This window comes from Musa acuminata, chromosome BXJ2-2 (assembly GCF_036884655.1).
Source record: "Musa acuminata AAA Group cultivar baxijiao chromosome BXJ2-2, Cavendish_Baxijiao_AAA, whole genome shotgun sequence".
Lineage (NCBI taxonomy): Eukaryota > Viridiplantae > Streptophyta > Magnoliopsida > Zingiberales > Musaceae > Musa > Musa acuminata.
Genome location: NC_088339.1, coordinates 23002741 through 23015258, shown reverse-complemented (window position 1 = coordinate 23015258; position 12518 = coordinate 23002741). Strand labels below are relative to the sequence as shown.

Here is a 12518-nt window from a genome sequence, read left to right as displayed (position 1 = left end):
AAATGCTGTCGACGCTGAGCCCGTTCGCTGCTGCTGCTGCTCCTACTCTTCCCAACCCCTCCCACTCCCCTCCCCATTTCTCCCCTCGCCTCCTCTCCCACCCTTCCTATATCCTTCTCGATCTCTGCGCCGACCGCCGCGAGGTCCGCCTGTTCCTCCCCCAAGTCGTCAAGCGCGGACTCCACCTTGAGCACGTCTTCCAAACCAAGCTCGTAGCCCTCTTCTCCCGCTTCGGTGACCTCCACGATGCCACCCTTGTCTTCGGCTCCGTTGAGGACAAGACCGACGAGCTCTACCACTCCCTGCTCAGGGGCCACGCCAAGCACTCCTCCCTCGACGACGCCGTCGCTTTCTTCCGCGCCATGCGGCGCTCCGGCGTGCGCCCGGCCGTGCACAGCTTCACCTACCTCTTGAAGGCCTGCGGCGACCGCTCCGACCTGCGGCGGGGCAGGGAGATACACTCGCAGCTGATCGCCAGTGGCTTTGGCTCCAATGTGTTTGCCATGACCGCCGTCGTAAACATGTATGCGAAATGTCGCAGGATCGAGGAGGCGAGGAGGATGTTCGATAGAATGCCTGAGAGGGACTTGGTGGCGTGGAATGCCATCGTTTCCGGGTATGCGCAGAACGGGATGGCAGAGAAGGCTTTGGAGATGGTGATAAGATTGCAAAAGGATGGTCACAAGCCTGATTCAATCACCCTCGTCTCGGCTTTGCCTGCCTGTGCCAATGTTAGATCTTTGAAGATCGGGAAAACCGTTCATGCTTTTGCTATGAAGGCTGGCTTTGATTCTTTGGTGAATGTCTCAACTGCTCTCGTGGATATGTATTCAAAGCGGGGGGCAATTAAGACCGCAAGGTTGGTGTTCGATAGTATGCGGCTGAAGAATGTTGTCTCGTGGAATTCTATGATCGATGGATATGGGCAAAATGGGGATGCAGAGGAAGCCTTGAGACTGTTTAAGAAGATGATGGCAGATGGTATCCAGGCCACAGATGTTACCATAATGGGTGCTTTGTATGCCTGTGGTGAACTGGGGGATCTCGAGGAGGGGAGGCATGTTCATGAGTTGCTTACAAGAACTGGCTTCGAGTCTGATGTTTCTGTTCTGAATGCACTCATCACCATGTATTCAAAGTGTAAGAGAATTGATCTTGCTGAAGATGTTTTTGAGAACATGCCGGTAAAGAGTCTTGTGTCTTGGAATGCTATGATCTTGGGCTATGCACAGAATGATCGTGTTGAGGATGCTTTGAGACTCTTCAACAAGATGCAATGGGAGAATGTAAAGCCAGATTCATTCACTATGGTTAGTGTAATTCCTGCACTCGCTGACATATCTGTCTTGAAGCAGGCAAAATGGATACATGGCTTTGCTATTAGATTGTGTACGGACAAAAATATATACATCATGACTGCTCTCGTAGATTTGTATGCCAAGTGCGGGAGCGTTCGTATAGCACGAAGACTCTTTGATGCAATGGAGGAGAGGCATGTCACGACATGGAATGCGATGATAGATGGTTATGGGACGCATGGTTTTGGGAAGTCTGCAATTGACCTGTTTGAACAGATGAAGAGGAGCTCTGTGAAGCCAAATGACATAACATTGCTGAGTGTTCTTTCGGCTTGTGGTCACTCTGGTTTAGTCCAGGAGGGGAAGAAATACTTTGCCAGCATGAAGGAGGACTATGGCTTCGAGCCTAATATGGATCACTATGGTTGCATGGTGGACCTGCTGGGCCGTGCCGGGAGGCTTGATGAAGCTTGGGACTTTATTCAGAAAATGCCAATCAGACCGGGTATTAGTGTTTATGGTGCCATGTTGGGTGCTTGTAAGATCCACAAAAATGTAAAGTTGGGAGAGGAGGCAGCACAGAGATTGTTTGAGCTAGAACCGGATGAGGGAGGGTACCATGTTCTATTAGCTAACATCTATGCTGCAGCTTCAATGTGGGAGGATGTAGCAAGGGTGAGGACTATGATGGAGAAGAAAGGGCTGCAGAAGACTCCTGGTTACAGTTCAATCGATTTGAAGAATGAGATACATACCTTCCATTCTGGAAGTACTGATCATCCACAATCACAGAAGATCTACACAAGATTAGCTAGGCTAATAGATGAGATTAAAGCTGTCGGCTATATGCCTGATAGTGATTCTTTACATGATGTGGAAGAGGATGTTAAAGAACAGCTGCTCGGAACACACAGCGAGAAGCTTGCTATCGCATTCGGGCTCATAAACACTACACCAGGAACCACAATTCAAATAAGAAAGAACCTTCGTGTCTGCAACGATTGCCATAAAGCAACCAAGTTCATATCTCAGGTCACAGGTAGGGAGATTATCGTGAGGGATATGCAGCGATTCCATCATTTCAAGAACGGGCAATGTTCCTGTGGAGATTATTGGTAGCCAGTGTTTCCACTTCAAGTGGAACTACAGCTGCTATTTCTTATTGTATAGGCTTGATTGTTGTTTCTTTTTGAGTTTTGGGGTGTTGATGACCTTCAAACAAATGTATTACTTATTCTATCATCGATAATTTGATGAAAGAATGACAATTTATGTGACAGACTTTTGCTAATGTCACACATACTTTTTGCTTGAAGGAAGCTGATGGAATTTGGATTATTATGATCAGTAAATAGCTGGTACTAACTAGCTGAGACAAGAAAACAGATCAACTTAAAGAGGGACAGGCAATTGCAGTGGCAGAACTATTTGTCTTGTTTGTCAAGCAGGTTCGAACCAAAAGAGAAGTCTTAGCAATCATGCAACCTGCAAACTGCTACTACCACGACAATTCAAGATAACCATGAAGGTGAGAGCTAAACCATCATACTGAAACCTCTGCCCAACTTCATTTCTCCTCCAGGTTTGGGAGAGGCTTGTCAACTTCCTCGAGCTGCCGGATCCAGGTAGTCTGCTCCAACACCAATGAACAATCGCCAGCAGTGTGCTGCAGGGTGTTACGGACGAAGACGCCAGCAGTCTGCTCCAACACCAATGAACAATCACCAGCAGTGTGCTACAGTGGTTGCCACCGTTGTGCTCGTCGGGGACGAAGACGCCGATTTCAGGGTCAGGAGTCCAGTACTTCTTCGACCCAGTATGCATTGTATCATTAGATTAGATGATTCTATTTAATTAAGTAAAATATATTATAAATCTGGTTATCAGTTAATAGAAAAGAATCTACTTATGATAAGATTCCATCACTACGATTTTACTTAGATCGCCTCGTCAAGCAACACCATCGTCGTAGCAGGTCGAACAGCTGCAAATTCTTCGGTGGTGTTCGAAGCATTGCACAGGCTACTACAACATGTAAAACTGATGCAACCTCGCAACTTCCACTGATGAAATCTATAGCAGTTTGAAGGATGATGCAACTCATACAACCACGAGTACATACGAACCTGAGAAGAGCTGCGGCTTAAGCAGGACCGGGCAACAGCTGGTTGCTGGGGGAGCCATTAGCGAGCAGTCATCTGCTGGAGCAAGCAGCCATGGGAACTCAGTTAGGGAGGCAAGGAAGACTCCTGCTTTTATCAGCAGAAAGAAAGCATAAGAATAAGAGAAGAAATGTCGAGAAGGGAGGAAAAAAAGATCGATTCCTTCTTTTACCTGTTAGAATTCTAGTTATTTATTGTCATCCCTGTTCCCATCCAGCTGACAACTTTCTTACAAAGAATAAGATGGTGACCAATTCAATGGATTGTTAGCTTGGAAACACTTTGGCAGTGAAGCCACAAGGGCACATGCTAAATGTGCTTCCTATTGTTTATGTCCTTGACATCAAGCAACATTAATACCCATGAGATTGATACGCAACAAAAGATACATGAGGAATTTGGAGGTCAAACATACATATCTGTTTACTAATTATTGACTTCCTATTCAAACTGTCAGAATAATGTCAACATCCATGAGAAACATAATGAGGTAAAATCAATCTCTGCTTATTAATCATTATCACTGCAATCAAAATGTGAATAAAAAACACTTGTGCAAATCAAGATGATTATGAGCAGATATAGTGCTTTCTTCCAACACAATATCACCAGAACAGTCACAAAAGAGGTCCTAAGATGAAATCCATACTTGAGGATCAACAACAAAACCAAAACCTTATTTATTAAACAAGAAACAACTAGAACATAAAAGTTGCACCAAACGATGCCTTTTACCTTAAGATTCAGTTGATCTTACAATGAAGTTTTGGCAGGATATAGGATTCATCACTACTGGTGGCCCTGCAGTACAAGGCCAGGCCTGAAACTTCTCGTAGGTGGCTTCCCACCGTTCATTATCAGCTACAGTTTATGGTGTTCTGTCTGGTTTTGAGAAATGCAGATGTTAGATTCAACTTTGTTAAAGATCATATAATACAGAATCAGAAGTTTAGCATAAATTACCTCCAAAAATCTTTCTGTCAGCAACTAAAGTGTCACATACATATGCAAATGCAAAGAACGCAACCACAGATCCAATTATTTTGGGTGCTGCCATGTTTAAACTGCAGCAACAACGAAATATCCAAAAGAATTATTTGAGTCATGGTACTGAAACACTAAGCAACAAAGAGACACCAAGAATTTACAAAGAATAGGTTAGTTCTCTCTATGCAGAATATTTTAGTTGGTTAATCAGCACAAAGACTATATAGTTGGATAACTATTGAAGAGACGCTCGAGGCATCTTCCAATTTACGCATATCTTATGCTTGAAATATTCTTAGACACATGCCAAATTGATAAGTACATAGATGCAGAAATTAAATATATGGTAAGGGATCGATAGGTGAAGACCCAACTGCCAGAGTTACAACAAATGACTACCAGGAGTACATTCCAGAAGGTTCTGACAGAAACAACATGTCATTGTTGAGATAGTCTAAGAAAAGATGGTGATCGCTTGCTTTTGCTGAACTTTTTCATGCCATCTTCAATCAGAAACATGCAGGAATTCAGAACGTGCAATTGTACTCCAATTACAATTAAGAGATCAAAATAGTCTATAAATCTATCACCAAAGATATAAAATCTGCATATTCCCCTTTATCAAAACACCTCAAGTTGAACTCTATTGCACGTACACTCAGAAGTTCAAATACAATTCTTAAGCAAACTCATGTTCCTTTTAAATCATACATGATATACACTGGCTGCTAATACTAGGATGTTTTTTCTATCTACATCATATGCTTTCCAACACATTTCTTGCTGAACCACACTAACTCTTGATGAACATTCTAACATCTTAGTAAGTGTTGAAAAACAACAGAAACTGGGACCAAATATCACTTGAAAATCTATATTGGAATGTTATGCGACAATGTTCTACAAGACATCATTACAAAGTATGCATTCTGAAGTCTAAATAATCCCTTGTCCTTCAGGCCGGCCTTCATTAACAGTTCATTTCTAACAGCAAGCCACAGAAACAATGATTAAAGGTATCTCTTCAGATGTCCAAACTACCTAATTCCATTCAACAAGTGGCCGTCTTTTTCTTTATCCAATTCATGCCAGAGACTGGGGCAGGAAAAAAAGAAGGCAGAAAAGATCACATCTGACCGAGAGTAATCAGCAGTACGCCGAAAGGAAGGAAGATTTCGCTGCAAGATCAAGCCCTAGATCAACCAATGGTGGAGGATGAGAGCAGAATCCAGCGGACCGAGTGATCGATCGATATATAGAGCGCGTAAATCGAATCAAAACACGAGAACTCACAACGGAAAAGAGGAAGGAGGAGGGAATGGATTTGCCGCTCACCCGACTTCGGATCCCCAAGCTGTGCTGCCCGTGATCGGTGCATCGAAGCGGCCAAAAGAGAGGACGACGGGGACAGGGGCCCCCTTCCGTCCGACTTAAGTGACGACTGGAGTACCGGTGAGAGACACACCGTGAAGAAGGGTGCACGGAATCGGACGGCGTTGACGTGTGTTTTCACAAATTCGAATAAAAATAAAATATAAAAATAGAAGCAATTTTTCTTTTTATTACCAAAAAAAGAAAAAAAAAAAAAAGGAAAAATTATAAATTAAAAATTAATTTATAAATTCTTCTTCCAATTATAATCAAATATGAATTATTTGCTAAATTAGTGAATCAATTAGCCCGACGATTACTCTCTCACCAAATATGAATAAAAGAGAAGCAAAATTAGAACAACAAAGACTTGTCCTTAAAAATAAGTCATCACGATCTCTTTATATATACAAAAGAAATAAATACTAGACCAAAACACAGATTTTCTTGTAAAAAGAAAAAAAAGGAAAGCAAATAATCATTTTATTATCATACATTCCACGGGACTTAATGCATTGTTCCTTTGCACCAATGGCACATAATCCCCCAAGGAATAAATAGATGTGAATGTCACAACATTACAAATAGAACTACTTTAATGCTGCCACGCAAAACGTATAGATCTTTACAAGACACAAAAACCATGCAAATTGTCCCACATCTAAGTTTCTTTTCTGAAGTCTAGTCAGGATGTATTAATTACATTGATGTTGATCATACAACAATACATGATGTTCGTGCTGTGGCACAGATTACAATTGAATGATCTTTCAATGGATAACCCCTCCAGATTGTCCTGAATATTGCAGTTGAATGCTGCCAAATGCATGATCCATCACTAAGAAGATAAAGAACAATACATTATAGCTAATAGTCAACTACACTCTGTGGTACCAAGACAGAGCCGCCGAAGCCGGCAGCTGGTTTCAGGTCATGTAGGATGCATATCTATCTCCACATACCAAGGAAGAATGAGAGAAAAGAATGACCCAGAAAATAGTAGCAAGTGCCATCTTTAGGGAAATTGCTGCCGGTTATAGGTATCCTCATGCACAAATACTGGAGTGGGTTGAGTCTGGCGTGGTGTATGAGGATGGCCCAATGCGATGCCTTGATTTTGTTGTGCATTCCAGGACTGGGTGTTCTTTGCTGAATACGATGAAACATAATATACAATGCCAAAGGCAACACTTGCAAGAGATAACACCGCACCTCCTGAAAATACTCCAGACTTGATGATAGCAATAGTACAAAGGCTATTATGAAAGTAACCCTGCATGATTGAAGAAAAGAAAATGATAATTAAGTTATTGGCCTGAAACAATGCAGATATCAATTTAAATAGAAAAAACCTAGCAGTAGAAAGCAGCAATCATTGATTTAATTTAAAACAGAACAACTGCTAAAAGTTTGACAAACTAGTTTGTCTACTCCAAGCAAGCAGCTAATGGACCAAAGAATGAATCAAGATGGCAGAGCTTTCCGTGCTACATGTATGTTGTATTTAAAGCATGTGTGTTGTTTAACCCACCAAACAGAGCGAAAACTGGAGCATCACTTGGCACTGATACAAGCACCATTTGAGTCCCCTGGCTATATCTTTTGCAACTTTATCTTCATTGACAACTTTATCTCAGATTAAGCAGTCCATGAATAATCATCAGGTGTCTATTATGACAGTTAAACAGAATTTTCACTCTAGAAACTAATAACTTATACTTGCCAAACTAAGATATTAAGCAGTTAAGCACATTCCGTCTATCACCCCTACCTGCATTTCTAGATGTCATATTTTCATTTCAGGTCATTTCATGGTAGCAAAGCTATCAGTTGATGCCAGAGCAATTGTAGTTGTACCATTGTATCACGTACATTAAAGTCACAAAAAGCATTTGATTGGCAAGGAACCTAGCATACCAGAAAAATATAGGAGTAATGCTGTCAACTCTACTACAGAAGGATGTGGCTGTGACAGTCTGTGAGACTAACATTTCAATTTCTCCATTTTGTGTTGGCTTTCCAATTGCTGCCAACACTAGTCACTATGAGTTGAAAGTCTCACAGGCCAAACCATGGTTGTCAAGTGCTAAAGTTATATTTACACCACTTTACTGTTTGCAAGTGTGTGTTAGCACATCCCAAGTGTATGGACCAACGATGCCAGTAAAATTTGATATAAGATTTATCAAATCACATGCAGCATAATAGTTCCAAAGAAGACTTCACTGGAAACAGTACAAAGGACTACAGTTGCTCTTAGTTTGACCTGCAATAATACCCTTAATAGAGTTGAATGATAAGAAAGGATTCATGAAGTGAACCCCAGATAGTTGGGATAACTTCTTGTTGTCGTTACTTTTGTAAATAAGCCTCAGTGAAAAATGATACTTACTTGCACTGGATACAAAATAATAGATATCCAACAGTAAATATTGCTGTAAGGATAGTCATGCCTAGAACTATTAGTATACCATATCAAGGATTAGTTAATTAGGGACCAGTTACAGTTCATACACAACAACAAACAGTAAAATTCTCTTATTCATGTTAACTTTATATAGGTAGCACTAGCAGTCAAGAAATTCATGTACCTCAAAAAGATGCACCAAAAAAGGGACAGAATCATGAGTAATAAAGAGGAGAAAGTGATGATCCTTGCAGTTGCTTCCAGGCAAGGAATCTAAATTACAGAATCCCTAAAACAGAGAGGATTATCCTATGAGTTGTATACAAAATATGCCTTCAACAAAAGATAAAGTATTTGAATATGTTACTCTACACATGAAAAAATAGCAGCAGTCTGCAATTATCCCATCAAGTTACAAGTTTTTAAGGGTATGATAACTTTGCATCTAGTAAATTGCCTAAAGGATGACCAAAAACAGACGAACCTCAATAAAGCCAATTACCAAAGGAACCAGTACCACATTATTAATTCCTAGAAACTTGTAGCTTGCTTATTGTTTTTGTATATACTCTGCAGTATAGTCAAATGCATTACCAATAATTACCATGCCTAAGAAACTAATTTACAAGAGGCACAACAATTTATGTTGTATGGATTAATGTGTCCATGAAAAATAAACTTATAGGTGCTGAAGTTACCAAGTAGCAATAAAGGAGATCAACCCTAATGTCCAGTTAGTGTCTGATGGATTTGGATACTTTGTACAACAAATACACCCAGATACAGTTTTTATGATGGCTTGAGCTATCATAAGAGCCACTGCTGCTAATAAACCCAGAGCTAGTGCAGGAGTCCTTGGGTACGTGCATACAACTAGATTTGTTGTTTGCACATCAGAAACCTGCAATATAGAGATTGAAGGAACAAATATTACACTTGATAAAAAGGCAACAGTTCTAATGGCTCAATGAAAATTTCTTAACCAACGTGCAAGCTTATGTTGTCATATAAAGGAAAAATATATGGCATCTCATTGTGGCAATAGAATAAATAAAGAGATCTAACAAAGATGACGTAGGCGGTGACACCCCCACCTCATTTTTAGTGTGAAAGATGATGTAGAATTATATTTAAAAAAATGAAGAAAATGAAGAAAAAATGTGAAAGATGATGTAGAATTATAGATATTGATTTTTGACATCAACAAAGATCCATTTAGACAAAAGCTATTAGACCTTGTCATGAATGAACATTGACTAGCAGTTCTCCTAGTTTATTTAGGCCAGCCCAGTCAATCACAATAAGGCTCATCAGTGTGTAGAGATGCTTGACAACAATTTATTAACATACATAATTAGAGATAACCCAACAAAGAAAAACATGGAATCATAAAACAAGTAGTGACTAAAGGAAGTTTGGGCAAGAAGTACCCTATGACAAAATAATAAAAATAAAAGCCAATCAGCAAATAATGAGACCTGCCTATTCATGAAGCACCTTAAACTAATGCAAGCAAAAAACACAAAAGTGTATTTTTCAAAATTTCCCCTAGATTCTATAAGATAGGTGAAGGTGAAAATTTTAATTGTATTTGAACTATCATTCTTGTCTCTCCATGAACAATATGAATCTAAATTATGTATTCAAACTGAAGTACAGATTCATAATTAATCTGTAATTCCACAATGCAAGTGATGTTAGGACACATGACCTTGGACTAAGAGAACCTAGAATCTGTGACATGAAATCAGCCAGTATCTTGTCATGCTACATTATAGTAACATCACATAAGAGTAATCAAATACATTTCTGAGACATGGAACTTTGTTGAAACCTGTTTTATAGCCTCTCTCCTTAAAACAAATTTAATGCAACTCCCTCCTACTACAATGCAGAGTCATACGACTCCTTTCCTATCCTTGTGCTCCAGAATCAGTAACCTTTTGGAGCCATGACATATGCAAAAACATGATCATTGCAGTTGAGTCCGGAAGATAAAAGACAATCAGAATCAGAACATAAAATGGCTTGACATTCAAATCCCTTTATCGGAAAACAGCAGTCACACCTGGATAGAACGCTAACCTGCATATAACCTTCCGGAGAGTAGAAACAAAACTTGACAACTGACAGCAATGCATAATGATGACAGTCCACCCATACTCACGAAAGAAAACACAACCAAGGGACCTATAGATCGGACCTTTGCCATCGAGAACAGTAACGGAACTGGAAAGAGGCCTTCTAATTCTAATCACCAACATCCAGACTATAAATCCTACAAATCCAAATGCGATAAAGGGGTCAAAGGTCATCGTTGTAGCTGGTTCCAAGAGAACAGCTTTCTTATAACACCAAAGCCGCGTCTTCCAAGAAAGACCAAGAAAATAGAAATCATCGAAGCTCTACCACGCATTTGCAAGTACAATGGGAGGAAACAGTGACAGCACCTACAAATGAGCAGAGTCTTCGCAATGAAAGTTCTCTGCATCAGGGAATGGTAGAATGCCATGATCAACAAATCACGGAGATCAGGGAGAGAAAATGAAAGCGAAAAGGGATCGTCTCGGTATGCCAAAACCGTGATCCTTGTGGCCTCTGCGGCGAAGCCGAGCGCGGCGGAGAGGAGGCCGAGGAAGCCCACAGCTGCGACAGACTATCACATTGTTCTTCTCCATGGCCAGGGCTGGTGTTCGCTTTCGAGGTCGTCACTGGTGGAAGTCTGCGGCGGTGACACCCCCACCTCACTTTTTAGTGATGACGGCGTCAAAGTTATATGACATATTAATAAAATATTTTTTACAGAAAATATGCAATATTATATTAAAAATATTACTCAATAAATGGAATTTTAAATTGATTATTAAATAAAATATATACTACTCAATAAAATTATGAACCAAAATAAATTTCTTAGAGGAATTATTGGATTACTGGAAGAAATATAAGAATGATATTCCATTTTTTTTATTATTGTGTGTGTGAATTAGTAAGTATTTATTTTGTTATACCGGAAATCATGATTGATTAATTCATTAGTAATAATATAAAGACTAATATTGTTCTTACATGGCTAATCGCATTAATTAATGTACCATTATATTCCCTTAACTAAACCAGCTCCGCGGAGTAGCTTAACGCTCGCCACGTGTCTCGACCGAGGCCAACGTGTCCCTTCCGTTGAGATCACTAAACCCCACCGTGGATATGGGGCCCGTAGATTTCACCCAATGACAAAGTGTGAATTCCCTTCGCGGTGACGGGGCTGGCAGACGAGAAAGACACGTTGGATCTGGCGCTACTCGTAATACACGGCGATCACATGGTAAGCGCTTCATCCACCGTCCATTTACTTCTCAACGTCTGGGATCGAATCAGGCTGTGGGACCCGACGCAATTACAATAGGTCTCTTCCCCCGCCTCACTTCGTTTCGACTCGGGCTTCTCCTTCCACTGCTACGGCTTCCTCTCCGACGTCCACAGGTACGCTTTCGACTCGATTCCTCGGTTCGATCCACTGCGTGGTCCTTAATCTTTCTCGCTTTGGATGCGATGGATGATGTTTACCTTCTTCTTTACTTGAATTACTATTCATGGCCTTCCTAAATTGATCATAACGAATATTTATACACGATCTTTGTTGGCGGATGTTATAGTTAGGATCCCCGTCGGATCGTGATCTCATAGTGTTTTTCTCTTGGGAGATCTTGGCTATATAGATTAGGGTTTAGGTTCTAAATCTGAATTCGTTGTCCATCGAGCTTTGTACGTGGATCTGGTCTTCATGTTAATTGAGAGCATCATGATCTGTTTCAGTCTTGTGATCAGCGATTGGTTTGGCGGTGCAGATAATTTGCGCAGGATCTGATTCGTCACTTGCTTCGAAGAACACTATTTGATTCTTTTCTTTCTTTATGGTTCAGTTTTTCATCCTCTGAGTTCTATATCTCCTGAGTTTTAGATTCTTGAACTAAATTGGCTGTTGGTTGCCTTTTCCTTTATCTGCACGGAAACCTTCCATGATTATTTTTTGTCGTTGAATGCGTAGGCTGAGTGATCAGAGCACTCTCACTATCTTACTAATTTTGTTGCTCGCTCTCTCTCTCTCTCTCTCTCTCTCTCTCTCTCTCTCATTGTATATAATTTTACTTTATCTGATGAATGGGATGATGGGAATATTTTTGTTGTTTTAGTTTATCAAAGAATAGACCTTGTTGTCACTTGTTTTGTGACAACTTACCAGGTATATTTTGGATAATCCTTTTTGGTAAACATTGTTGATTGATGATATTA

The 12518-nt window shown here is 40.3% G+C and overlaps 1 protein-coding gene and 1 pseudogene across 1 annotated transcript; one reads left to right on the top strand and one right to left on the bottom strand.

Moving 5' to 3' along the window:
- Positions 1–2: 2 nt before the first annotated feature.
- On the top strand, positions 3–2613 carry LOC103973911 (pentatricopeptide repeat-containing protein At1g11290, chloroplastic). The gene has a single exon (XM_009388587.3). The coding sequence runs from the start codon at positions 3–5 to the stop codon at positions 2415–2417; it is 2415 nt and encodes an 804-aa protein (XP_009386862.2). The 3' UTR covers positions 2418–2613.
- Positions 2614–6232: 3619 nt separating this feature from the next.
- On the bottom strand, positions 6233–10903 carry LOC135604951 (uncharacterized; annotated as a pseudogene).
- Between the last annotated feature and the right edge of the window lie 1615 nt (positions 10904–12518).

Excerpts from the sequence above, each read along its gene's own strand:
- LOC103973911 (XM_009388587.3), top strand. The coding sequence starts at position 3 with ATGCTGTCGACGCTGAGCCCGTTCGCTGCTGCTGCTGCTCCTACTCTT.